The sequence below is a fragment of the Canis aureus genome, chromosome 16, assembly GCF_053574225.1.
Source record: "Canis aureus isolate CA01 chromosome 16, VMU_Caureus_v.1.0, whole genome shotgun sequence".
Taxonomy (NCBI): Eukaryota; Metazoa; Chordata; class Mammalia; order Carnivora; family Canidae; genus Canis; species Canis aureus.
The window spans coordinates 19,407,058-19,433,900 of NC_135626.1; the positions used below are offsets into that span (position 1 = coordinate 19,407,058).

General features: G+C 42.4%; 1 protein-coding gene and 1 long non-coding RNA gene across 11 annotated transcripts in view; one reads left to right on the top strand and one right to left on the bottom strand.

Annotated features, from left to right (window-relative positions):
- On the bottom strand, positions 1-11,719 carry LOC144286070 (uncharacterized). The gene is made up of 4 exons (XR_013354166.1): positions 11,581-11,719; positions 7,855-7,943; positions 3,642-3,795; positions 1-2,597 (listed from the first exon to the last, which is right to left on the bottom strand). It is a non-coding gene; the product is annotated as an uncharacterized LOC144286070 (long non-coding RNA).
- Positions 10,729-26,843, top strand: part of NF1 (neurofibromin 1) — a 273,767-nt gene continuing 257,652 nt past the window's right edge. For 3 of the 10 annotated variants that reach the window (XM_077852076.1, XM_077852080.1, XM_077852078.1), the window contains exon 1: positions 10,731-11,144. In XM_077852076.1, the coding sequence (XP_077708202.1) occupies positions 11,085-11,144 (60 nt within the window). In that variant the 5' untranslated portion in view covers positions 10,731-11,084. Of the gene's footprint in view, positions 11,145-11,553; positions 11,604-26,843 lie in introns of all 10 variants that reach the window. The other 7 variants (XM_077852079.1, XM_077852081.1, XM_077852083.1 and 4 more) reach the window with 4 other exon arrangements.

Genomic DNA, 26,843 nt, shown 5'->3' on the forward strand with positions numbered 1-26,843 from the left:
CTCTGGCAACCACCATTTATTTCTATGAGTTTGAGGTTTTTTTTTTTTTTTTTTTCCACATGTGAGTGATACCATGCAGTATTTGTCTTTTTCTATCTGGCCAAAGTGGGCTTTATTATTTTTTAAATTTTTATTTATTTATGATAGTCACACACACAGAGAGAGAGAGAGAGGCAGAGACACAGGCAGAGAGAGAAGCAGGCTCCATGCACCGGGAGCCCGACGTGGGATTCGATCCCGGGTCTCCAGGATCATGCCCTGGGCCAAAGGCAGGCGCCAAACCGCTGCGCCACCCAGGAATCCCCCAAAGTGGGCTTTAAAGGATAGACAGGGCGGCCCCGGGTGGCTCAGTGGTTTAGTGCTGCCTTCAGTCCAGGGCCTGATCCTGGAGACCCAGGGTCTAGTCCCACACCGGGCTTTCTGCATGGAGCCTGCTTCTCCCTCTGCCTGTGTCTCTGCCCCTCTCTCTCTCTATGGCTCTCGTGAATAAATAAATAAAATCTTAAAAAAAAAATAAAGGATAGACAAATTATTTTGGGCTCAGATAAAAAGAGTGGAGGCATGATAGAGTCTGTGTCCATCCCTCATTCTCCCCCGACCTGTTACATGTGTTCCTATTTCAGTATTTCATTATAATAGTTCTAATAATACTATAACTTAAATGACAGACTTATTTTCTTAAGATTTTATTTGAGAGAGTAGGAGCACAAGCAGGGGGAGCCACAGAGGGAGAGGGAGAAGCAAGTTCCTTTCTGAGCAGGGAGCCCTACTTGTGGCTGGATCCCAGGGACGGGGATCATGAGCAGAGCAAAGGCAGCCACTTAACCCACTGAGCCACTGAGATGCCCCAAAGACTTACATAATGATAAATAACCCAAATAAGTCTTGGCTTCATGTGGCCTAGTTTGTAGGTAATAATGCATTCAGAGAGAGAACCTCGCAATTAAAAATGAAGGTAATTCCTATGGATGTTATGCCATATGCAACTCATAGTCACACTTGGGAAAGTCACCTGTGCTTCTGCTCCTCTAGGTCTGTTGCTGACCTCCCCCCCCTTTCTCTCTCTACTCTCTTCGGGGTGCATTCAGCCACATGGCACTGAGCCCTGTATGCACATGTATAACAAAATGGCCTTTCCTTTTCCTCATGGAGCCGGAACTCCAGGGGGCTCAGGCCAGGGCTCCCTGCTCTCAGGAGTGGCAGGGACCTCAGTTGTCTTTAGCTTCTATCTTTTGCAAAATGGCTGCTTCATCTTGAATCTGTGTTCTCAGTGGAGAGACAGAAAAATGAAAAGCAAATGACAAAAGCTCCATCATGCTTGCCAGCTGAGTCTCTCTCTCTTTTTTAAATCAGGAAAACAATAGGGTCTTTTTTTTTGAAACTCCATCTAGTAGTTCTGCTTAGATCTCATTGGCAGAATTGCATCAACTGGCCAACTTCAGCAGAAAGAGTCTGAGAAGTTGAGTATTTTTTATTTTATTTAAAGTGGACACATTGTGGGATGCCTGCTTGGCTTGGTGGTTGAGTGTCTGCCTTCTGCTCAGGTCGTGATCCTGAGGTCCTGGGATCCAGTCCTGCATAGGCTCCTTGCAGGGTGCCTGCTTCTCCCTCTGCCTGTGTCTCTGCCTCTCTCTGTCTCTCATGAATAAATAAATAAAATCTTAAGAAAAAAAGTCATTGTTCCCTCAGAACAAAATTGGAGGAGAAAGGAAAGAAAGATGGTGGTGTGTGTAATATCTCTGTCCACCAAAGTGCTCTCTGAACCTTCTCTAACACATGCAAACTTCCCTCTCTTTCCATTGCTGTTCATTTCTTTCAGGAGTCACACTGAATCTTTTCTATTCCAGCTTTTTGGCTGTTCCTCCTCCCAGCTGGGAAACACCTACTGGATGCCATATGCTTCTCCAAGTCCCTTGCAAGTATTATTTTGTTTAACTTTCATGACAGCCAGGTATTTCTATTGTCCCACTTAATGGGAAAGTGAGGCTTGCAGCTGGGAATTTACTTGCCAAGGTCACTAGCTATTAAGAGGTGGTATTGTCAGTTGAACTGGGATGTCCTAGGTGGAAACTGACTCTCAGATGGAGAGTTGTGCCCACGAAGTTCATTGTGAAGTGCTTTCAGGATTAACACCTGGGCAGGAAACAAGAACTCTGGTTCAGCTAGAAGAAGTCAAAGACATAGTTTCAACAAAAGACTTCAGCCAATCCCACAAAGAGCTTTGGAGCTGAGAAGACCCTTTGGAATAATCCCATCTTGAGGCCAACCATTTCAGAGTCCTACAGAAAGGGGGAGTCTCCTAGAATGAAAGTGGGCTCTCTTGGGGAACAGGTATGACCTTGGATGAGGTGGTTCTCTTCAAACTGATGCCAATTTCTGCAGAAGGTCTCGGACAGCCATCAGCTTTTAACACTCCCAGCGGCAGGGGGAGGGTGGGAAATGAGGGTTTGAGGCCTGAAGTGGACACGTTGGTGGCCACTATTGTCCTACCTTTGGACTGCTCAGATCCACTTTCTTCATATAAGAAGTTCTGTGAGTTCTTTTTTTTTTTTTTTCTTCTGTGAACAGTTCTTACAAGATTCTGGTTGTCCCTTTCTCTGGGGAAATGTACATGGGTAAGGTTAGTAGGATTATAGTCCTCCATTGATCATCTCCCTTCACTACCTTTTGTAGATTCCCCTGACCCGAAGGGGGCATCTCTGCTACTCTCAGTGGCTTTTGTGGTAGGTTGATCGAAATCCACATCCTTGAGAGGGCCTAAGGCCCTCATCACCATACCTTTTTCAAATGTGGCTGTTATAGTACTTGTCCATTTATCATCATAATTGAACAAAGGAGAATCGAGATGCCCCTATGGATCCCCAAACATACTCTTCTTTGCTTCCCATTGTGTAATAGCTCTACCTCTTCCTGACAATTGGGGTTAACTATCCCTGATGAGATGCTGACCCCTTTCCTTGCCTGCTGGTCTCTTAGTATGAGCAGCCCAAAGTGACTGGGAGGCAGCCATAGTTCAAAGTTTAGTGGGACTATTGTGTCCCTATTGGTAGTGTTCCCCCTTTGGGAACCAGGACCTTTAGACCTGCAGAGCCCAGAGTTGTGGGGATGAGAAACACAAATTCCCCTAGTGAGTCACAGGGGATAATGTTAGCCAGGGTCACTCCTTTCCAAGATCCATGAATTCTACCTACTGGGGACACAGTATCAAAGAATTGTCACTTGCTAGGGTGCATTCTTCATCCTGGAGGATGATGCCTCATTCTCTCTAAGCTGGGCCTTGGTTGTGGCTTCAAATGGCCATTCCATCACCCTATTGGACCAGCAGTTCCTGGCTAGTATGGTATACTATAGGACCAATAGATTTCATGGTCATGTGCCCACTGCACACCTGTTTCACTTTAAGGAGATTTCTTTGGTCCAATGCTAGGATCTTGTGTCAGTGGATCAAACATTCGTTAGGTCCTTAGAAGTGGTGCTGGCTAAAAACAACAACAAAATTCTGTGGGCAGGAAGAGCAAACTCATACCCTGAATGTGTCTATCCCAGTCCAGACAAATCATTGTTCCTTCAAGCATAGAAGTCATTTTGGCATCAACAGTCCAGTTAGTTTCCCAAGGGATGGTGTCATATTAGGAACTTACTTTTGGTGTCTGTTGCTGGCAGGTTGGTTACTTGGTGGCATCAGTGGCTAGATCAGCCTTGGTAAGTAGGGGCCCATGCTGTTCGCCTCACTACATAGTCTCTACCCTTGCCACTGTGGCCACTCTGGACATGCACTCTTATCTCTGCATTCTCCTAGGGGATACAAATTTTGAAAAGTTTAGTCTTGGCTAGGTTCGGGGGGTTAGTTTCAGAGGCTTTCACTTGGCCTTCTCCACTATGATGGTACTTATCCCATAGGCCAAGGGACAAATGTGAGGCTTTTGCCAACTACCAAGTATGTCTTTTCTATTTATGCATTCAGGAAAGACCAGACGACTCATTTTTCTATATTCTTGCTGGGAACACAGTCTTCTTTAGTTATCAGGTTCTGGGTCTGAAAACTGGCTAAGGTCCAGAAATTAGGCAAGGTACTGTGGCTTCTCATTGGGGCAAGTTCCCTCAGCCTCTTCTTCATCCATCCTTGAGTTTTAAAAGGTGTACTCATTGAACCTTGCTGGCCGCCCATGTCTGTTTCCTTCAGTACATGGTATCCTATTAAATATCTCTGTAGCTCTCTGTGGGTCACATCCTCTAGGTTGCCACTCTAATCGTGCCAATCATGACAATGCTGCTTAATCTTGCTTCTGTTGGTTGCCCACTGGTCTCTATTTCTTCAAGATCCTACCAAGCCTACTACTATCAGGGAGCCTAGCTCTGTAATAGTATCATCTGCCACTAGCCCTGGTTTTGAGGGGAGCCACCACTGAGAAGCTCAGTGGTACTGACGTCTCTTCCACTAGCACACTCCTTATTGCTTATGCCAAAGGGCACAATGTAGTCAGCTGGTGGGATGTACATGGTATGTCCACTCTAGCTTGTTTACTTTTCTGAGTTTTTTGCTCCCTTCTTCTATTCCCTGCTATGATGGTTCTGGTCTTTTCTGTTTTACCTAGTGTGGGCCATTGCTTTTGCTAAGCTTCCTGGAAACCTCTTAGTGACCTATTAGCATTATTTCCCTGGGGGCCTGCTAGGATGTAAATACCGTAGTACAGGGACATGCTCATACCAATAAACTCTACTTTTTCCATATCATTTGCCATCAGGGAAATACTAATCAAAACCACAATGAGATACCACCTCACACCAGTGAGAATGGCTAAAATTAACAAGACAGGAAACAACAAATGTTGGAGAGGATGTGGAGAAAGCGGAACCCTCTTGCACTGTTGGTGGGAATGCAAACTGGTACAGCCACTCTGGAAAACAGTGTGGAGTTTCTTCAAGAAGTTAAAAATAGATCTGCCCTATAACCCAGCAATTGTACTACTGGGTATTTACTCCAAAGATACTGATGTAGTGAAACGCCGGGACATCTGCACCCCAATGTTCATAGCAATGTCCACAATAGCCAAACTGGAAGGAGCCATGATGTCCTTCGACAGATGAATGTATAAAGAAGATGTGGTATATATACACAATGGAATATTACTCAGCCATCAGAAAGGACAAATGCCTATCATTTGCTTTGACATGGATGGAACTGGAGGGTATTATGCTAAGTGAAATAAGTCAGTTGGAGAAGGACAATCATCATATGGTTTCACTCATATGTGGAATATAAGAAATAGTGAAAAGGAGGGCAGCCCGGGTGGCTCAGCGCTTTAGCACCACCTCCAGCCCGGGGTGTGATCCTGGAGACCCGGGATTGAGTCCCACGTCGGATTCCCTGCATGGAACCTGCTTCTCCCTCTGCCTGTGTCTCTGCCTCTCTTTCTCTCTGTGTCTCTCATGAATAAATAAGTAAAATCTTAAAAAAATAATAATACAAGAAATAGTGAAAGGGATTATAAGGGAAAAGAGGGAAACTGAGTGGGAAAAATTAGAGAGGAAGACAAACCATGCGAGACTCCTAACTCTGGGAAACAAAGGTTGCAGAAGGGGAGGCAGGTGGGGGGATATGGTAACTGGGTGATAGGCACTAAGGAGGGCACTTGATGGGATTAGCACTGAGTGTTATACTATATGTTGGAAAGTTGAATTTTTTTTTCAAGATTTTATTTATTTATTCATGACAGATGCAGACAGAGAGAGAGGCAGAGATAGGCAGAGGGAGAAGCAGGCTCCTTGCAGGGAGCCCGATGTGGGATTTGATCCCGAATCTTGGGATCACCCTGAGCCAAAGGCAGATGCTCAACCACTAAGCCACCCAGGCATCCTGGAAAATTGAATTTAAACAAAAAAAAAATTTTAAAAAGAAAAACATTTCAGAAGATGTGGCACATATATACAGTGGAATATTACTCAGCCATCAGAAAGGATAAATACCTACCATTTGCCTCGACATGGATGGAACTGGAGGATATTATGCTGAGTGAAGGGAGTCAGTCAGAGAAAGACAATGATCATATGGTTTCACTCATATATGGAATATAAGAACTAGTGAAAGGAACCATAAGAGAAGGGGGGGAACTGAGTGGTGAAAAATTAGAGAGGAAGACAAAACATGAGAGATTTCTGACTCTGGAAAACAAATGAAGGGCTGCAGAAGGGGAGGTGAGGAGGAGGAGGGGGTAACTGGGTGACAGGCATTAAGGAGGACACATGATGAGATAAGCACTGGATGTTATACTATATTTTGGAAAATTGAATTTAAATAAAATATTTTTAAAAACCCCAAAAAACAAAACTCTACTTTGTCTAGCCTTATGTTCTCCTCCTCTGTCCTCCTTTCCCAGTTTAGTACCTGGGGACCAATCCTGCGCCTAGGCTCTAGGCTTCTGCAGGTATATACATGTTATTTAGCTCTTTAAGCTCCTCCATCATAGTGCCTCATCTCCTTTGGCAGGTCCAACATCTGCATAGTGGGGTTATTTTGTGACATGATTTCAGTTATTGGTCTGGTAGACAAAAGGAAAGGGCCAAGTAGATCCTAAGGAGGATGTATGTTGCCTTGTAAGGTAGATACTTTTACATTTCAAGCAAGGGGGAGTGGGGCACTTCTACACGCCTGCATGTTCAGGTGATATGGGGTCTTAAGGTTTTTAAGTGTGTCAACCCAGATGCCCCAAAGTGCAAGATACCATTTCTTTCTAACTATGGCACTGACCTTAACATGGAAGACTTGCCAGGGCTGAGAATTCAACCTGTTTGGAGTTCTTCTAGTCTTATCATTAAATTCTGGGCCTGGGGGATCCCCGGGTGGCTCATCGGTTTAGCGCCGCCTTCAGCCCAGGGTGTGATCCTGGAGTCCCGGGATCAAGTCCCACGTCGGGCTCCCTGCATGGAGCCTACTTCTCCCTCTGCCTGTGTCTCTGCCTTTCTCTCTCTCTCTCTCATGAATAAATAAAATCTTAAAAAAAAAAAAATTCTGGGCCTGATCCTCAGCATTTTATGTCTCTTGCCCTCATATATTCTCAAGGAGGCACTCTAGCTTTGGCCTTTCATTGGTTAACCACCTACAACTTTTCATTGTCTTACCCCATCAATAGCTATCCAATCTTACAATTCTTAAATTTCTATCTCTCCCATATTTTAAAAAAGTGCCTCATAGATTACATCTACCCATGCATTCTCACACGGGTATTATATCCCATCCATCCCATCCCCACTACTGACAGTTTTTTTTTTTTCTTTTTTGGTTTTTAATTTACCTATTCATGAGAGACACACACACAGAAAGGCAAAGACAAAGAGGGAGAGGCAGGCTCCTTTTTTTTTTTTTTTTTTTAACCCACTCTCTCTCCCTGAGAGGCAGGCTCCTTGCAGCGAGACTGATGGGGGACTCAATCCCAGGATCCTGGGATCATGCCATGAGCTGAAGGCAGATGCTCACCTGCTGAGCTACCCAGGCGTCCCACCCACTGCTGACAGTTTTAACAGTTGTATAGCTATAGCATGCCAGGGCCTATCAAGGGCTTCACCTGGGGCCTTACTGCCAGCTGGCTAGCAGATGATTCAGCTCCACTGGATCAGATCACACTCATGGGACTAATTGGTTTAGTTTAGATTCTCTGGAAAACCAACTCCAAAATGGAGATTTCCAAGCAGGAAATTTATTAGGTAATACCCTTGGGATGGACACTGTGAAGAACTAAAGGAGTAGGATGGAGTAGAAAGAGAAGTTGTATAAATGCAGTCACAGCACAGGGCTTATCTGACCACCTGGGAGTTGATCTCTTATGAGTGCTCTGGAGTGCTGCAGGGTGGTCCTACCTGAGGCTTGCGTCTTCCAGCCATTTGTGCAGCTTCTCCTGAGGCTGGTGTGACCTGGCAGGTGGTAGGTCTTTTGCTAAGGGCAGTTTCTGGAAAGGGATTCAAAGGAGAACTGTTGGCCACTAATTTTCCCAGCAGCTAGGGAAATGGGTGCCTTAGTTCTGGGGTGCCCAGCCCTCCTTGGGGTCCTAGGGGTGCGGGGAATGGGTAGAGTGGAGGGAATGCTCCTGGAACAAGACACCTGAAGACAAAATTGGCCTCAGAGACTGCTGTGTGACCAAAAGACAGAGGACAACGGAGAGTGATGCATTTGTTTTACTTTTACTGTTTTTAAAATCTAAGTATAGTTGACAAGAGTGCTAAATTTTAAAACTATGCCAAACACTAGTAGTCCCCCTGAATGCTCTTGTGATGGACAGGGCAGAGCTGGGATGTTAGGACACAATCTAATTCTGTTCTACCCTGAAGCCATGTCTTTCCACTAGACCGAAGAGCTAGTCAAACTAGTGCTCTGTGGGCTAAATTCAGATATCAAATGTATTTTGTTTGGCCACACAATGTTTTAAAAAATGTGAATTGGCTGCCACTATGTAAAAATTGGAAGAGTTTATATCTAAGTTCAGATTTCCACCTTCTATTGAGTAACAGGAAGATCTAGCAACACTGTGTCAATATTCCTGCATGGCAGTAATTGAATGAAGCTGAGTGATAGCTGCCCCTTTAACTGGGTGGGGCAAGGGGAATGTGCCCCTTAGTTCACCACAGTCTCTATGCATTACCCTCTTTGGCATTTTTGTTTTGAATTCCTGCTGTACTATGCACTGCCTGACACGGTGCATGGTATATCTAATAGGTGCTTGGGTGCTTAATATTAGTTCAGCGGAACTGAATGAATTTTTTTTGGAGAGGAAGTGGGAGTGAATTCTAGTGTTAACACTCCAAGTGTTATGAGAGGCTTGGCAGTCAGTGGGGGCAACAGGACAGGAAGTGCAGATTAGGATGAATTAGTGAATTAATGTTGGCTGGAGCCTGAGTAAAGCAAGAACAGCAGAGGGCCAAGGCTTGAAGTTTGAGTGTTCTTACCCTAGAGTTAGAGAGGAATGGGGAGTCAGGGGAACCAGAGGAAAGGAAAGAAAAGCACAAAGGGACCTCAGGAATGGAATGCCACTGGAGCCAAGGGAGCTGAGGGCTTAGACATTTGCATCCAGGCTAGCTAAGATGAGGGGAATAGACAGACAAAGAGCCATGGCAACAAGAAAGCAATTAGGAACTTTCAGAGGAAGCATGAGAAAAGGAAAGGAAAATTGTGGGCCTGGAGGTTTAGCAGTGAAGCAGAGGCATTGGGATCCTCTCTGGAGGTATGAGGGAGAGCATTTTCTGGGGTCTTAGCTGGGAAAGGCATAGATGAATATTCATTTAATGTTTATCCTTCAACATTTTCACCCTCATTTGACATCCTCTAAAATAAATTAGTTGGTATTCATGTTGCATCCTTAAAGAATGGACTGTAGAACGACTTATCCTCTTGTTCTAGTGGAATGAAATATTAATTTGTGTTTTTGGACAATAACCAGCTAGCAAAGATTGCAAACTTGTCTCCTGGATCTCTCTCTCTCTCTCTCTCTGTGCATGGAATACTGGCTTAGAGGATTTTTTTGTGGTAAATGTAAAATACTAGTTTTGCTCTGCCTTGTCACCCAATTGGTATCATTCCATGTGGCCTAACTGGCTAATTAGTGTGTGCTCAGAATGTGTAAGCTCATTTTAAGATTACCCTAGGTAAAGTGTATTGAGGAAGATAAAGATAGCTCATTCCAAAGTTCATGTCCAATATTGATAGATCATTGTTTTGGATGTAATCCTCTTCCTGGAAAACCAATTTCGTGACCTATTTCATATGAAATCATTTCAACTGTGTTTTTAGGGCCATAGTGAAAGCCTTTGTTTCTGGAGAGCCGCAGCTGATGTCCTATTGTCTTTGGAGTCAAACCACCTGGGTTTGCATCCGGACTCTGCTACCTACCAACGCTGCGACTTCAGGCGAATCTCAGAACCTCGTGTGACCCAGCCTCATCAGTTAGATGAGAGTAATAACCTATTGGAAAGGCTTAAAGATTTAAATAAGATGATGAATGTTGAATCAATATCGTATGGGAAGCCCTTAGGGGATTACTGAGGATGGTGCAACTTGCATCTATCATCAACCGTGCAGAAGTTTTATTAACTTGGGTGCCTGTCAGTTCAACAGAGGAAGTCCGGACTGCATTTCAGAATCTGAGCACTTTGCCATCGGGTCCAGCACTGGGACTTAAGGGACCGTTGAAAACAAAACAAAACAAAACAATCATTGAATCTCTCTTGGCCTCACTTTTCCACGTTTGCCAACAGTTTATACTAGCTACGAAGGACCTGGAAACCTGGGGCTGTGTGCTTTATTTTTTGTGAGAGCGTAAGGCAGAGAGGGACTCTGCCCAAGTTTCCCCAGATCAGCAGCAGAGATTTGCGCGCTGGGAGAAAACGCTAGCCCTCCGGCGCTCTGACTTCCCACCGGGGGAGCAATCCAAACCCGGAGGCCCGGCGGGGGAGGGGGAGCCTCCTGCGGCAGCCGGGATGCGAGCGGATGCTCCCGGGTCGGCTCGGACTCCCGCTGGGTGAACCCGGAGCCAGAGTGTAGGTGAGCCCGGCGGCGAAGAGGGACGCGCGCCGCCGGGCCCGGAGGAGTTAGGTGACGTCACCTCCAGGAGGACTCGCTTTTTCATTAATGAAACCGGCCGGCGCGGGCGCATGCGCGGCAGGCCCCCTTCCCTCTCGCTTCCCCCTCCCCTTTCCCAGCCGCGCTCTCAATCTCTAGCTCGCTCGCTCGCTCTCCCTCTCCCCGGGCCGTGGAAAGGATCCCACTTCCGGTGGGGTGTCATGGCGGCGTCTCGGACTGTGATGGCTGAGGGGAGACGGCGCTAGTGGGGAGAGCGACCAAGAGGCCCCCTCCCCTCCCCGGGTCCCCCTCCCCCGCCCCCCTTCCCCCTGCCTCCTCGCCAACGCCCCCCTCCCCAGTCCCCCTCCCGGCTGGGCGCAGGCCCCCCATCCCCACCCCCGTGGGAACGTCGGGAGCCCGCACTGCTCAGACCCTCTCCTCGCCTCTGCCCTCACCTCGGCCCCCGCTCCCCGCCCTCTTCCCGGCCCTGGGCGCCGGCCGGCCGGTCCCTCCGCCGCCCCCCGGCCGCGGGGAGGACATGGCCGCGCACAGGCCGGTGGAATGGGTCCAGGCCGTGGTCAGCCGCTTCGACGAGCAGGTAACGGGCCCGTGGCGGGCGGGAGGTGGGAGCGGGGTGGGGGCGGGGTGGGGGCGGAGTGGGTGAGGGGAGGAAGGAGCAGCCGCCTCCCCCGCGGCTGCCGGGGGCTCGGGAGGAAGGGAAGGGAAGGGAAAGGAAGGGAAGGGAAGGGGGGAACCGGAGGGGGTGGCCTCGGGGGGAGGTGCGGGAAGGAGGGGACGGCTGGTAGCTCGGACTCCCCTTCCCTCCGAAGTCGGGGGGTGGGGCCTTTTCCCTGACCACCCCTCCGACCCTCCGACCCTCCATCCCCTTTATCCCAGCCCTTCCGCTGGCTAATGAGGATGAGTGACCTGGGGGCGCTTTCAGGGGCTCTCCATCTGGATTTAATCATTCCTCCCCCTTACTTTTTTTCTTTTTTTTTTGAACGGAGGTGGTAACGTCTAGGGGTTCTCCTTACCTCAGTGGACCTCCGAAGTGGGGGTGAGTAACGGAAGGAACCCCCAGGCTTGCCTTGTATACCCCCCGGAGGAGAACGATAACATCCCGCCCCTCCCCCAGTTCCTTCAGCTTCCTCTCTTGGACGGGGAAGAGTAGAGGAGAGCAGGGAAAGCACAGGTCTTCTTACTTTCTGCTCCCCTGTCTCTGCCTACCCCGAGAGCTCCAAGTGCATACCGCACATCTTTTTGGTACCCCGTATGGGCGTCCCCCCCCCCCCCCCCATATACTGATGAGACCAGACTGGCGTTTACTTTGCCGTTGTAGTAGAAACCGTGGTTCTCGTTTCCCTTTTGCTTCCGAGATATCTTTCCCTTTTTTTTTTTTTCCTTCCTTGATAATTGCAGTCTTCCCCTTTATTTTGCCAGCGGTCTGAGAATGTAAATATGGCTCTCTTGAGTGAGAATCTTGGGGAGTGAAGGGAGAAGGGTGAGAGGAAAAGTGGGAAACTGCATTCGAGTCCCTGACAACAGAGAGCAAGGACAGCTGGGATGTGGTCCTGGAACCAATAATTCTCCTAGTATTTTGTTGTTGTTTTCAACTCTCACCTCTTGGTTGACAAGAGAACTTTCATTGAGAATATTTGGGGTGGGAAAAAAAAAGTTTCATAGCTTGGGGAGGTGCCTTTTTATTGCCTGAGCTTCACACACTGAATCCTGGGGCGGATCAGAACGAATGCACACGAAGCCTTTTGTCAGTGGGAATTAGTTTGTGTTGTTGTAGGTAGTTGGGGATGGCTTAAAGGGATGCTTTTTGCAGCTGCAGCTCTACCCTTGGGCTTCCTGTGATGAGGAACTGTTTAAGATTGAATCAATCTATTTTGTTTACTGGATACAATCGTGGGAGCTGAATGGAGCAGGGAGGAGGGCTCCACTTTTATCGGATCCACAAACATTTCCTTACAGGAGTCATAGTGTTTCTGACCTACCTGAAAGATATTTGGGAATAGAGAGCAGGATTAAAAAGAAATTGGAGAAGAAAAGACATAGATAAAATAGAATTACACAACTGTCAGGGGCGTGCAGAAGTTGTTACGCCCATCCTTCTGTTTCCAGACCAAAAGGCATCTAAGCCAAGTGTACTACTAATCTGAGGAAGTAAAATGTTACTGCATATATTGGCTTGTGTTATTGATAGGGCATTAGATTAAAAACTTGATAGAAAAGACTTTCTCTGTGTAATCTTGAAAAAGAATTTAAAAGGCACATGTAAGAACCCCAAAGCTGAAGCTTGTGGACGGCATAATCTGGATGCAGGAATTTGAAGGAGTCACACCATTGCTATTCTCTGATTTTTTTATTGAATATTTTTTTCCCTCAGTTAATTTTGAACTTTATTTCTTCTAACCTGTTGATCTCTAGGCTTATTATCTGCCACGTACAAAAAAGATAGTCTTCTAAATTTTGAAAGAAGAATGATGTTGATTATATGCCCAGTAACACAAGTAAATATTTCCTTCTTTTTGTCTCAAGTGTTAAAAGACCTCAGGCCTTATTGTTTGCCTTGTTATGAATATTGTGGGATCAAACTTGCCACCATCTGTTAAAAATTAAGAACAGTAGAGTTTTAAACGGAAGCATTTTTGAAAACATATATTCCTTATGTTGTAATTAAGAGAAAGATAGATAGAGCAAATTATTCCTCACATTTTTCTCTTACAAGGTTAGAGCCCCCTGACTTTGCAATACAAAAGTATAAGGGTTTTCACTGTTTAATATAAGGTACTTATCTATATACCTTAACTTACTATTGAAGTAATAAATGTTAGATTCAAATTAGAGTTTAGCTTGAGGTTGGAAAGTGAGAAAACTGAGGCACAGAAATATTAAATGACTTTCCAAGGTCATATGGCAGACCTAATAACAAGAGCCTCAGTATGAAACATATCCTGCTGCACAATCAGGATATTTTTTTCTGGAAAGTATCTCATAGAATTTGTTTTAATAACCCATTAAGTATAGTTAAGAGGGAAGAGTTTACATTTATATTGAGGGGAAAAAAAGCTCTACGTGTAGTGAGGGGTATTTGTATAAGAGTCTTAAATGTTTTAGCTATTTTTAAAGTTTTAAATTTTGGATATATTTTCTATACTTTGTTTCACTGGGTCTAGAGGGATTCAGGATGCTTTTTATTACAGCTAAGACACGTGTATGTTGAGCCAGAAAGCATGTGCAAGTCTAAAATAACAACTGTTTATGACTGAATTGATGTTTTGGTTGGCCTTCTAATATTTATGGTGATTAAAGCAGAAATGCATTGCAAGCTACTACTGATAATGTTTTGTACTCTGATGGGTATTGCTTGGCAACTTGATGCTGTAGACCCAGTTAAAAGAAGTGTAGACCCAGTTAAAAGAAGTGTAGACCCAGTTAAAAGAAGCGGTAATATTCCATCTTGATGTTTTGATTTTTAGTCCTTATTTCCAAGTGAGTAAAGTGAAATTGCTGTAACCTGCTAGTATTGCACCTAAATGTAGTATTTATGGCCTAAGGTGAATAGTTCTTAACCAATTTAAAAAATAATTATCTCCTAGATTAGGGAGATGGCAGTTGAAAAGGTGGAAGGCCAGAAAGCTGAATGAATGTATTAGTTAGATCTGCTTCTCCTTAACCTACCTTTATGATGCTGAATAGTAAGTTTCTGAATTGAAGTTGGCAAATTTAGGTGTGTAACTCTAAATTGTGGCCTATTAGGTTTCTTAATGAATTAGAGAAAACCTTTTTACATGCCCCACCTAGCTGTGTGTGCCCAGAGCTAGTTCTGTGGGACTTTGTTTCTCTCACTTGCTCTCTTTTTAAGATTTACTTATTTTTTGAGAGAGCAAATGAGAGCTGGGGAGGGGACAGAGGAGAGGGAGAGAATCTCAAGCAGACTGGGTGCTGAGTGTGGAGCCTGACTCGGGGCTTGTTCTTACCATCCTGAGATCATTTCCTGAGGTGAAATCAAGAGTCAGACACTCAACTGAATGAGCCACCCAGGCACCCCAGTAGAACTTTGTTTCTGAAAGGGCATACAAGAAAGCTGTGGTTATTTGAAGTTTCTTTTTTTTCCCTTAGGAAATTGAAAAAGTATCTCCAAATGATTTATCATAAATACATTCATTTAAGCATTTTCCATGCCTGATCAAGTTAAAAGAGTATATAATACCTCCTCCCATTTTGAAGAACATATTAGAGAATAAAGTCTGACTTTTGATTTGAAATGATAGCATATTAGTTATTGTACACTGAATGCTAATTGGAATGTCCTTTGAATATGTGGTATAAAATGCACGCAGTAAGGGCGTCTGGGTGGCTTAGTGATTGAGTATCTGCTTCAGTTCAGGTTGTGATCCTGGGGTCTTGGGATTGAGTCTTGCGTTGAGCCTGCTTCTCTCTCTGCCTATGTCTCTGCCTCTCTCTTTCTCTGTCTCTCATGAATAAATAAATAAAATCTTAAAAAAAAAATGCATGCAGTATAAAATGATCGGCAAGGGATGCCTGGGTGCCAGTTAAGCTCTGACTCTTGATTTTGGCTCAGGTCATTATCTCAGGGTCCTGGGATTGAGCCCCATGTCTGGTTCCATATTCATTGGGAGTCTGCTTGAAGATTCTCTCTCTCTCTGTCCTGCCCCTCCTGCTGCCCCTCTCATGTGCACATACACATGTGCTTTTTCCTCTCATAAATAAATGAATCTTTAAAAAAAAATGATTGGCAAGTATCTTTGGGGTTATAAACCACATGTTAATGGCTAAATAGATTTATAAAACTTTGAAGCTGTTTTGGACTAAGAAAAAAATCTCCTAGCCTAGCCTTGTTCTGTCATTTTTATAGGGCCTTAAAAGTAGTTGAATATGAACACTCTTTTGGTGAGGAAAAAAAGGCTTGTTCTTTATTCTGGAACTCATTTTTAGTTATTATTTTTTAAGATTTTATTTATTCGAGCTTGAAAAAGAGCACAAATGGTGGGGGAAGGGGTAGAGAGAGCAGGAGAAACAGGCTCTCTGCTGGGCAAGAAGCCCAGGTGGAGTTCAATCCCAGGACCCCAGGATCATGACCGAAGGCAGATATTTAACTGACTGAGTCCCACCTAGGCACCCCTGGAACTTGTATTTTTAAAAAGAATTTCTTTCCACGGGTCCTCAATTAGTTCTCTGTGCTCCCTCATTCCTCCTACCTTGTCTAGCATCTTACTTAATTTTTCTTTATGTGAGTGCCTTCCTTTTTGCTTTCAAACTTACTAAGATTTCTTTTCTCAAACATTTACTTGGTCCTGTAGCTTTCTCTCAGTGGATCATTCTTTTTTTCTTTTTGTTGCCAGATACCTGCTGCCTCTACTGTTTATCCACCCAGTTCCTTTATAGCTGAAAACTAGCTTCTGCCACTGCTTTCCTTTTGGATTGTTGCTTTCTTGAAAGTGATTCCTTCTGGCAAAACATAGTGGTTTTTCTCGGCGGTAGTATTCTATAGTACTCTATTACTTCTGGAATACCATACACAGTGTGTATGCTTGCAGATCCTTATATATTGATGTGCTCCTTGATCCTTGAACAGATTTGCTTTCTCTGTCATACTATGCTGCCTATTACTGAACTGGGGTTCCTGACTGGAGTCTGAGTTTTATTTTTCTATTTACTACTTCTATCTTTATGCTAGCCATTAGATCTCTCTGGATCCTAGATTTTCCTCATCTATCGGAAAAGAATCAACTAGAAAATCTCTAAGGTTCTCTATCTAGTTTAAATATTCAATGATTTTAATATTTTAACAGCCTCTCCCATGCCATAACAGTCCATTGGGAGCTGACTCCACTTAATTTACCAAACTATTTCTCATTATGCCTCAGCATGTACCTATGTCCCAGACAGGTTGGCTCACTCTTCTGTATACATCATGCTTATTCCTGCCTCTCAGCTTTTGTTGACGGCAGCCCTTGCCTGCATGCTTTCGTTCCTCCTTTGTGCTTTTAAAATTCCTGTCTGTCCTTCAATGTGCAGCTCAAGCTTCATTTTCCCCATGAGGTCTTTCCGGATTAAACTCATTGCTGTCTCACTTCTTGGTGCGCTTGTCACCTGGGGTTTCTCCCCTCAGGAGGGTTGGTTGAACACAGCTTAATATTTGCTCTTCTCTTTTTGTCAAATAGAGTGTAAACTTTCTAAAAAGCAAGAAGTCTCTGTTAGAATTCTCATAAAGTGACTCCAGGGTCCAGCATAGTTAGGAGCATATAGTATGTCATTAATGGAATGTTTTGTATATGATTCCTGGTTGAAAGATTGATTGGCCAAAAAAAAAAAAAAAAAAAAAAAAGGTTGATTGGCTAAAGGGAGTGGTGATTTTGGCTTTTAAATGGAAATAAGTGAATTTTAATGTAGTGTTTATAATAACCTAGATCTTATAAGTTAAATGATATTTTAACCACAAAGTTTTTTTTTTTTTTTTTTTTTTTTTTTTATGAGAGATAGCTTTGAGGAACTTCTGCCTATTTATATTTCTTCCCACAGAGCTAACATATTTTTTGAATCAAGTTTCAGATCTGATTAAAACTACCTTTGTGGTCTTGGATTTGTCACTTACTTTTAGTGGTAAGTCTCTACATAAGGAAATGTTTTGCAGTACTCTGCTAGGATAATGAATGCAAAGCGCTTTGAAAAATCTGAAAGTATTTAAATGTAAGATTTACACATTGTCTTTACAGCTTATGGACTATTGTGTTTTCACTAAATAAGGGAGATTGGTCTCTGGATATTCCCCCCCCAAACGTACCTTGGCTGATGATATACATGCCTTAGTGTAGCATTCATTGACATGTACTGAGTGCATCCTTATGTAGTATAACATGGATGTCTACAATTGATTTTTCTTGCTTTATCATTTAATTTGTAGCAAATAAAAAAAATAATTTGTAGCAAATATATGGCACCTCAAGTTTGGGACATTTAATATAAAAGCTGTCAGTAAGATAGTGTGAATTTAGCCAGCAATATTGTTACATTTGATTTTAAATATTCCTACACTGTTTAAAAAAAAGATTTTATTTATTTATTTGAGAGAGAGACAGAGGCAGAAGGAGAAAGAGAAGCAGAAGCAGACTCCCCACTGAGCAGGGAGTCTGACACAGGGCTCCATCTCGGGACCCCAGGATTGCAACCTGAGCCGAAGGCAGATGCTCAACCACTGAGCCACCTAGGCGCCCCTATTCCTACACTTTTGACATTTTGAACAATAGGAAATTAGGTTCTTATATCCGCTTCCTCCTATTTTTATTCTTATTTTTTGATGTCTTTAGCATGGGGAATTTTGTCCTTACAGAAAAGGTTAGTGATCTATTGCAATATCATAGTGCCTTATTCTTACATCTTTTTTCTTTGGATTACTCAGACTGCAATGGGGAATTTTTGTTTTAGTCTTCAAATTTGGTGTTTTGGGGCTCTATGTAGACTCTGTTTTGTTGCATTTTAACAAAATGCTTCTAAGGGTGAGCAGTGTATTAACTAAAAACATGTGTTTTGCAGATGTGTTCCTTCAGCTCCAGTATATTCTTCATATGGGGGTTATGTATGTATATCAGACAAGGGACAAGAGGTAGAAGAAGGCTTGTGTGTGTGTGTGTGTGTTTGTTTTTTTTTTTTTTTAAAGAAAGTTTAAGGAGGAGAATATTCCATAGAAGAAATAGAAGGGGAGGTTTGTGGTCAGCTTAAACTGTTAAAAGGCTTAGAATCAATATTGAAGTAGAATATGGGCATCTTAAGCTCTTTTTTGCAGAGGATTGACTTGTATTTATAAAAGCATTGGCTTTTTTTTAAATCTGACTTCTCTTATAATACTCCATTTTCTGCAGGTGAAGAGGGAAAGATGAGAGTTTGTTTTGACCTTAAAGAATAGAAAAGTTAAGGTGTTTTATGTTGTAGTGACTGAATTTAAGGTTTCAGCAATCTGTAAAATTCTATATTGTATTAGGTGCCAGAACCTCAGTAAACAGAGCACTCTGAGAGGTAATGCTGAAGAAAATTTTAACAGTATAGAATATGAATAACTGGAATTGGTAGTGCCCTCATTAAAGTCTCTCAAGGTGCATGCAGTAGACTGCCTATCTGACCACTTCAAATGTCCTACGCCATTGATTTTATATATATATATATATATATATATATATATATATATATATTTACATTCTTTAGTTCTCTGAGAGCGGCTTTTGAGCCATTGACTTTATCATCAAAAGAGCTTCTGTTGAGACAAAGCCCCAAGCTAATATGGAATCCCATCCTATTATTATGAGGAATTGGAATTATTCTCTAAACCTTTACATAATTTTTTAAAAGATTTTATTTGTTTATTCATGAGAGACACACAGAGAGAGAGAGAGAGAGGCACAGAGACAGACAGAGGGAGAAAGCAAGCTCAATGCAGGGAGCCCGATGTGGGACTCGATCCCAGGTCTCCACGATCACACCCTAGGCCGAAGGTGGCGCTACACTGCTGAGCCACCCGGGATGCCCTACATATTTTTTTACTATAAATGGCACTGATTACTTTGCAGTAGCAATACTATGAGGTGCAAACTTCAGATTGCCTATTTTCTTTAAACCACGGGTTGGCTGTCTTTTAGTTTGGTTTATGGTTGCCACTTACAGTCTATAAGCTATAGCTTTTGAGTGTCTATCCTATTGAATTTCAGAGAACTTGTACTGCTGAAATCCTTTCCCTCTTCACTTCATGTCCCTGAAGCAGGGTAGTATATCTAGTGCAAGAGGCATGAAGTTAATTGAGTAAATAGCAGAACTTTTAGAAATATATTTTAAAGATTTTTTTACCTAACTTTTTTTTAAGATTTATTTATTTATTTATTTATTTATTTATTTATTTATTTATTTTAAAGATTTTATTTATTTACTCATAGAGACAGAGAGAGAGAGGCAGAGACCCAGGCAGAGGGAGAAGCAGGCTCCATGCAGAGAGCCCGACGTGGGACTTGATCCAGGGTCTCCAGGATCACGCCCTGGGCTGCAGGCGGCGCTAAACCGCTACGCCACCAGGGCTACCCCAGATTTTATTTATTTATTCATGAAAGACACAGAGAGAGGCAGAGACATAGGCAGAGGGAGAAGCAGGCTCCCTAGCAGGAGCCTGATGCTCAACTAGATCCCAGGACTTGGGGATAATGCCCTGAGCCTAAGGCAGACATTCAACCACTGAGCCACCCAGGTGTCCCAGCCTAACTTATCTTTAATCATAGTTATATACCCAGGTAGTGACCTTGTAGGCTATTACCACTCATAATAATCTCAAGTGACCCTTTTCACTTTAAATGTTGACAGCTTTCCTTGGGTAGTCTTCAAATAATTTAGGCATGAAAAAACAACCACCTCAGATTTGTGATGGCAGTAAACTAGGTATTAAAAAAACAAAACTTTTTACGGTACAGCTTTCAGGGTGGCCTTGGACCTGTCACTTCACTGAACTTCAGATTTTTATGTTTTTATGTTTCCATCTGTAAAATGGGTATAATACCTACCTACTCATATCATGGGCTTGTTCAGTGTCTTAGGTGTGAATCTTTTACATGAAAGAAAGCTGTAAATAGTCATAAAAATGTATTACTGTGATCTTCATCCTGCGCAGTATTTTTTCTTTTCTTTCTTTTTTTTTTTTTTTTTTGTGCAGTACTTTTTCTATACCATCTTTATAGTTTGAGGATTATTATATAGTTTGGTATTATATTATTATTACTCTGCATGAGGAAAAATAAAACTAGAGATGCAGAGCAACTTGTTCACAATCCTATGACATGTAATTAATTGAGTTTAAACTAGAGTGTGGGTGTTAATCCTTAGAGCAGTAACTTTTCAATAAATAGAGCTTTACAAAGGAGGTCTAAATTTTTTAACAGCACAAATATGTAAAGTGAGGAATGTATTATTGCTTCTTCACTCAAAGATGAGTTGTTAACATTTTACCTTTTACATTCACATGAGCATATCTGGAAATCTTTTAACATATCTTGTCATGTGTTGGACATAACTAGATATACATTTTAAACATTGTATCTTTGATTTTATTATTTATCGTTTTTAAAAGATTTATTTTTATCATTTTAAAATATTTTAGTCATGAGAGACAGAGAGAGAGAGGCAGAGACATAGGCAGAGGGAGAAGCAGACTCCCTATGGGGAACCTGGTGTGGGACTCGATCCTAGGACCCCAGGATCACGACCTGAATCAAAGGCAAGAAGCTCAACCACTGAACCACCCAGGTGCCCATTATTTATCATTCTTCTTTTCACCATATCAAAGCTTCTTTGACTGTTAGAAGTTTTAAAATTGTCTCCTCTCCCATTTTTTAAAGATTTATTTATTTATTTATTAGAGAGAGAGTGTGTGCATGCAAAAAAGCATGGGGGGTGGTGAGCAGAGGAAGAAGGACAAGCAGACTGACTCCATGCTGAATTCTGAGCCTGATGCTGGGCTCCATCTAACAACTCTGAGATCATGACCTGTGCCAAAAGTCAAGAGTTGAGGTGTCCCAAAATTGTTCCCCTTTTATTTAGTTTTATAGTATTGCATTATACTCACTGCAGATTCTTAGGTGAGGAGAGTTGAATTCTGAAGGAGAGGATAGAATTTGTTAGAATACTGACAATGTACAATTATAAATTTGAGATTATTTATTTGATTTTTTTTATCTTGGCATTTTATTTTCCAGTTTTGTAAAATTGATTTTTTTACTCTAAGAACATTCCATTAAGGATTTGATTAATTTTGAGGCAACTCTTTAAACTTTGGTAGTATTTGAGTACTTTATTCTATTGGATTCCTAGATATTTGTTTTTCTTTTCTTTTTTTACTTGCTATATCAATTTTTTTTTTTATCTCCCTCTCCCCCCACAACATCTCTCAAACCATCTAGATTTTTGGAGTATTTTTTTAACTTTGTTCTTAGCTCAGGGCTGGGAAAGTATTTTTCTTTTATAACTCCAGGCAGGTCTTCCTTTTGGGTAATGGACTGGAGGTCAGGGAGGTGGGAGAAGCATTTGTATTTCCTTTTATGTTTCAGTTTTTGGCCTCTGATAACTGAACTTGCAAGTAGAGAATGGAAGAAGTAGGCGGTTTTGTTTTTTGGTCAAGTGTTGGCAACAAAGCACAATGAAGACCTGTGCTTTGGTTTCTGCCCTGACTCAACTGCCTTGTGATAGGTAAATCTAAATTCTGAGTTGTTTCATTATTTGTAAGATGGGAGAAATAGGTTCTGACAGTCTGAAAGTCTTATAATTCTTAAAATGGATTTATTTTTATTTTTTAGAGCCAGTCTTCTGACTAAAGATATCATTCTTATTACTGATTGGTTAGTCACAGATCCTTAGAATAACCTGAAATTATTTAAATCCACTTCTGTAATAGCCTTGGCAGATAATTGTCCAACTTCTATTTGGACATTATTAAAAAAAAATACAGTAGTAATTCTTGTTCATTGTAGAAATACAACAAGTTATAGGCACACACAATGAATAAAAGTCATTTATAATACCACACCTCAGAGAGAACCACATTTAAAATTTGAGTATATAATGAAGTGTGACAATTCTGAAATCAGGCTGTCTGGGTTTGAATTCTTGGGCTCCACTTTTCCACTCTTTCCTAGCCCTTGGCCAACTTCCTTAAGCTTCAGTTTCTTCACTTGTAGAGTCAATAAAAGTACCTAATTCTCAGAGGTGGTTGTGAGATTTTAAACTAGGAAGTACTTGTAAAGCATGTGGCACAGTTTCTTGCACATGGAAGGAGCTCAGTAAATGTTAGCGACTGTTATTGTTAGGTTATTGAAATTGAATGAGATACGCTGTTTTATTATCTGCTCTTTTAACATACCAACATAATGTGAACATTTGCGCATTTGATTACATTTTCTTTAACAGTACTTAAAAATTTTGAGTAATTTTAATTTTTCTTAATACTTTAGAAATTTTTAAATTTTCTCTGTTGACCATGTTTGTAATCAGAAAAACCACCAGTAACAAAGTAAATATTACTTGATAAAATATGACTAGGATATATTAATATACAAAGTTATAATCTCAATTTCTAGCACTAAAAGGTAAATGTATAAGTAGGACCTGAATGAAATGAATGCTAAAGTATAAGGGCTTGTTACGGTGCCTTTAGCCACCTAGGTGAGAGTAGACCATGACTGGTATACAAGAGCAGTCTCCTTGTTGGGTGTATTGATTTTAGAGTTTTCAAGGATGGTTATGTGGTTGTACCACACATAATTTAACCAGTCCAATTAAAGAGATTAGGTTAAATCTTTTTTTTTTTTAAAGATTTTATTTATTCATGAGAGACACACATACAGAGAGAGAGATTGAGAGAGGCAGAGACACAGACAGAGGGAGAAGCAGGCTCCATGCAGGGAGCCTGATGTGGGACTTGATCACGGGTCTGCAGGATCAGGCTCTGGGCTGAAGGCGGTACTAAACCACTGAGCCACCCACTGAGCCCCCAGGGGCTGCCCAGAGATTAGGTTAAATCTTTTATCTTTTCTTATCTGTTATTATACTATGATATGCAAATTTTGAAACATGATATGCAATTTTATTTTGCCCTCTGGGTGACCCAGGGATACTAAATCTCAAGGTAACCCATTCCATTAGTAAAATTATAATTGTTAGAAACTCAAATGAACCTTATCTATCGTATTTGATCAATAAACATTTAAGCACCTACTATTTGTGATACATGCTGAGCATTGTGGTACATGCTAGGATAATAAAGACAAAATATGGCTCTTGGTCTCAAGATACCTGAAGTCTGGTAAGGGAGAAAGACAATAAGAAAATTAGGGTAAATATTATGATAGATGCCTAGAGAACAATGGGTGCATGTAAGAGGAGCATTTATTTTATTGTATTTTTCTATCAATCAATCAAGTAGGCTCCACACTCCAGTGTAGGGCCTAAACTCACAACTCTGAGATCAAGAGTCAGATGCTCTGCCCACTGAGGGAGCCAGGTACGCCTGAGGAGCAAATTTAGACTGGGCAGTCATGGAGAGCTTGTCAGGGAAAGTGAAGCCTAAACTGGATTGTGACTCTTATAGGGTTTTGTATGCCATACAGAAATGTTTAAATTCCCTTTTGAAGGCTTTGGGCAAATAGACTTATCCTTATGTGAGAGAGGTTGGAGAATATAATAAAGGGAAATGATGGAATGAAGTACCATAGGATGTAGAAGAAAATAGGGATCTTAAATTCAGATAGTGGAATTAGAGACTGAGATGGTAGAGAAGGAATGAATGGGTTTAATTTATCATAGCTGTTGGAATAAATGAGAATGGGTGCAGTTTAAGGACACTTAGCAATACAGGGCAATTATCAAGGACTCAGTTGAATTTGGAGACCATATCTTTATTTGGGTGGTGGTCACTAGAATTAAGATCAAGGAAGGTTAAAGATCAGATGTTGGATAGGTGGTCCACCTTAATATTGAAGTCAATTAGATTAATGTCAGATTTAGCAAACAGGATGTCCAGTTAAATATGAATTTCAGGGGCACTTGGGTGGCTCAGTCAGTTAAGTGTCCAACTCTTGGTTTTGGCTCAGATCATGATCTCAGGGTGGTGAGAATGAGCCATGTATTGGGCTCCATGCTCAGCGTGGGGCCTGCTTAAGATTCTCTGCCTCGTTCTCTCCCTCCACCCTCCCTCCTGCTTGTATGTGCTTGTATGCTCTCCCTGACTTTTCTTTTTTAGAAAGAGAGAGACAGGGAGAGGGAGAGCGAGAATTCTTTTTTTTTTTTTTTTTTTAAATTTTATTTCTTTATTCATGACACAGAGAGGCAGAGACATAGGCAGAAGGAGAAGCAGACTCCCTATGGGGAGCCTGATGTGGGACTTTTTTCTTTTTTTTTTTAAAAGATTTTATTTATTCATGAGAGACACACAGAGAGGCACAGACACAGGCAGAGGGAGAAGCAGGCTCCATGCAGGGAGCCCGACGTGGGACTCGATCCCGGGTCTCCAGGATCACACCCTGGGTGGAAGGCAGGCACTAAACCTCTAAGCCACCTAGGGATTCCCGAGAGCGAGAATTCTAAGCAGGCTCCATGTGCAGTGCGGAGCCTGATGCCAGGTTAGATCTCACAACCCTGAGATCATGACCTGAACCAAAATCAAGAGTCGGTTGCTTAACTACCTCCAAAATAAATAAATAAATAAAAAATATCTTTAAAAAAGAAATGTAGGGATGCCTGGGTGGCTCAGCAGTTGAGCATCTGCCTTTGGCTCAGGGCATGATCCTGGGAACCAGGATCAAGTCCTACATTGGGCTCCCTGCAAGGAGCCTGCTTCTCCCTCTGCCTGTGTCTCTGCCTCTCTCTGCGTCTCTCATGAATAAATAAATAAGACCTTTAAAAAAAAGAAATGTAAATTTCAAATAAATAACAGATAAATGTTTAAGTATTTCACAAGCTTTTTTTTTTTTTTTTTTTTTTAAAGATTTTATTTATTCATGAGAGACATAGAGAGAGGCAGAGGCACAGGCAGAGGGAGAAGCAGGCCCCATGCGGGGAGCCTTATGCGGGACTTGATCCCAGGATTCCAGGATCACGCCCTGGGCCAAAGGCAGGTGCCAATCCGCTGAGCTACCCAAGGATCCCGGTATTTCACAAGTATTGATGGGATATATTTATACTAAAAAAAAGAATAACTCATGTTTATTTGAAATTCAGATTTAATTGCAAGTCCAGTATTATCAGGTAACACTAACCTGGATGATACCCAGATGGTGATGGATCTCAGGTAGAGGAGAAACTGAGCCAGGAGCCAAATTGTTTTGATGATTAGGGAAAATATCTAGAAAGTTGGTAGGTGACTATGACAAGGTTATGATTTTTTTTATAAATTTATTTTTTTATTGGTGTTCAATTTGCCAACATATAGAATAACACCCAGTGCTCATCCCGTCAAGTGCCCACCTCAGTGCCCGTCACCCAGTCACCCCCACCCCCCGCCCACCTCCCCTTCCACCACCCCTAGTTCGTTTCCCAGAGTTAGGAGTCTTTCATGTTCTGTCTCCCTTTCTGATATTTCCCACTCATTTTTCTCCTCTCCCCTTTATTCCCGTTCACTATTTTTTATATTCCCCAAATGAATGAGACCATATGTTTGTCCTTCTCCGATTGACTTACTTCACTCAGCATAATACCCTCCAGTTCCATCCACGTCGAAGCAAATGGTGGGTATTTGTCGTTTCTAATGGCTGAGTAATATCCCATTGTATACAAAGACCACATCTTCTTTATCCATTCATCTTTCGATGGACACCGAGGCTCCTTCCACAGTTTGGCTATTGTGGACATTGCTGCTAGAAACATCGGGGTGCAGGTGTCCCGGCGTTTCATTGCATCTTTATCTTTGGGGTAAATCCCCAACAGTGCAATTGCTGGGTCGTAGGGCAGGTCTATTTTTAACTCTTTGAGGAACCTCCACACAGTTTTCCAGAGTGGCTGCACCAGTTCTCATTCCCACCAAAAGTGCAGGAGGGTTCTCCCTTCCTCTACATGCTCTCCAACATTTGTGGTTTCCTGCCTAGTTAATGTTCCCCATTCTCACTGGTGTGAGGTGGTATCTCATTGTGGTTTTGATTTGTATTTCTCTGATGGCAAGTGATGAGGAGTATTTTCTCATGTGCTTGTTGGCCATGTCTATGTCTTCCTCTGTGAGATTTCTGTTCATGTCTTTTGCCCATTTCATGATTGGATTGTTTGTTTCTTTGCTGTTGAGTTCATTTATTTATTTTAAAGATTTTATTGGGATCCCTAGGTGGCGCAGCGGTTTGGCGCCTGCCTTTGGCCCAGGGCGCGATCTTGGAGACCCGGGATCAAATCCCACATCAGGCTCCCGGTGCATGGAGCCTGCTTCTCCCTCTGCCTCTCTCTCTCTCTCTCTGTGTGTGACTATCATAAATAAATAAAAAGTAAAAAAAAAATAAAGATTTTATTTATTTACTCATGAGAGACACAGAGAGGCTGAGACACAGGCAGAGGGAGAAGCAGGCTCCATGCAAGGAGCCCGATGTGGGACCCGATCCCGGGTCCCCAGGATCACACCCTGGGCTTCAGGCGGCGCTAAACCACTGCGCCACCGGGGCTGCCCTGCTGTTGAGTTTAATAAGTTCTTTATAGATCTTGGAAACTAGCCCTTTATCTGATACGTCATTTGCAAATATCTTCTCCCATTCTGTAGGTTGTCTTTGAG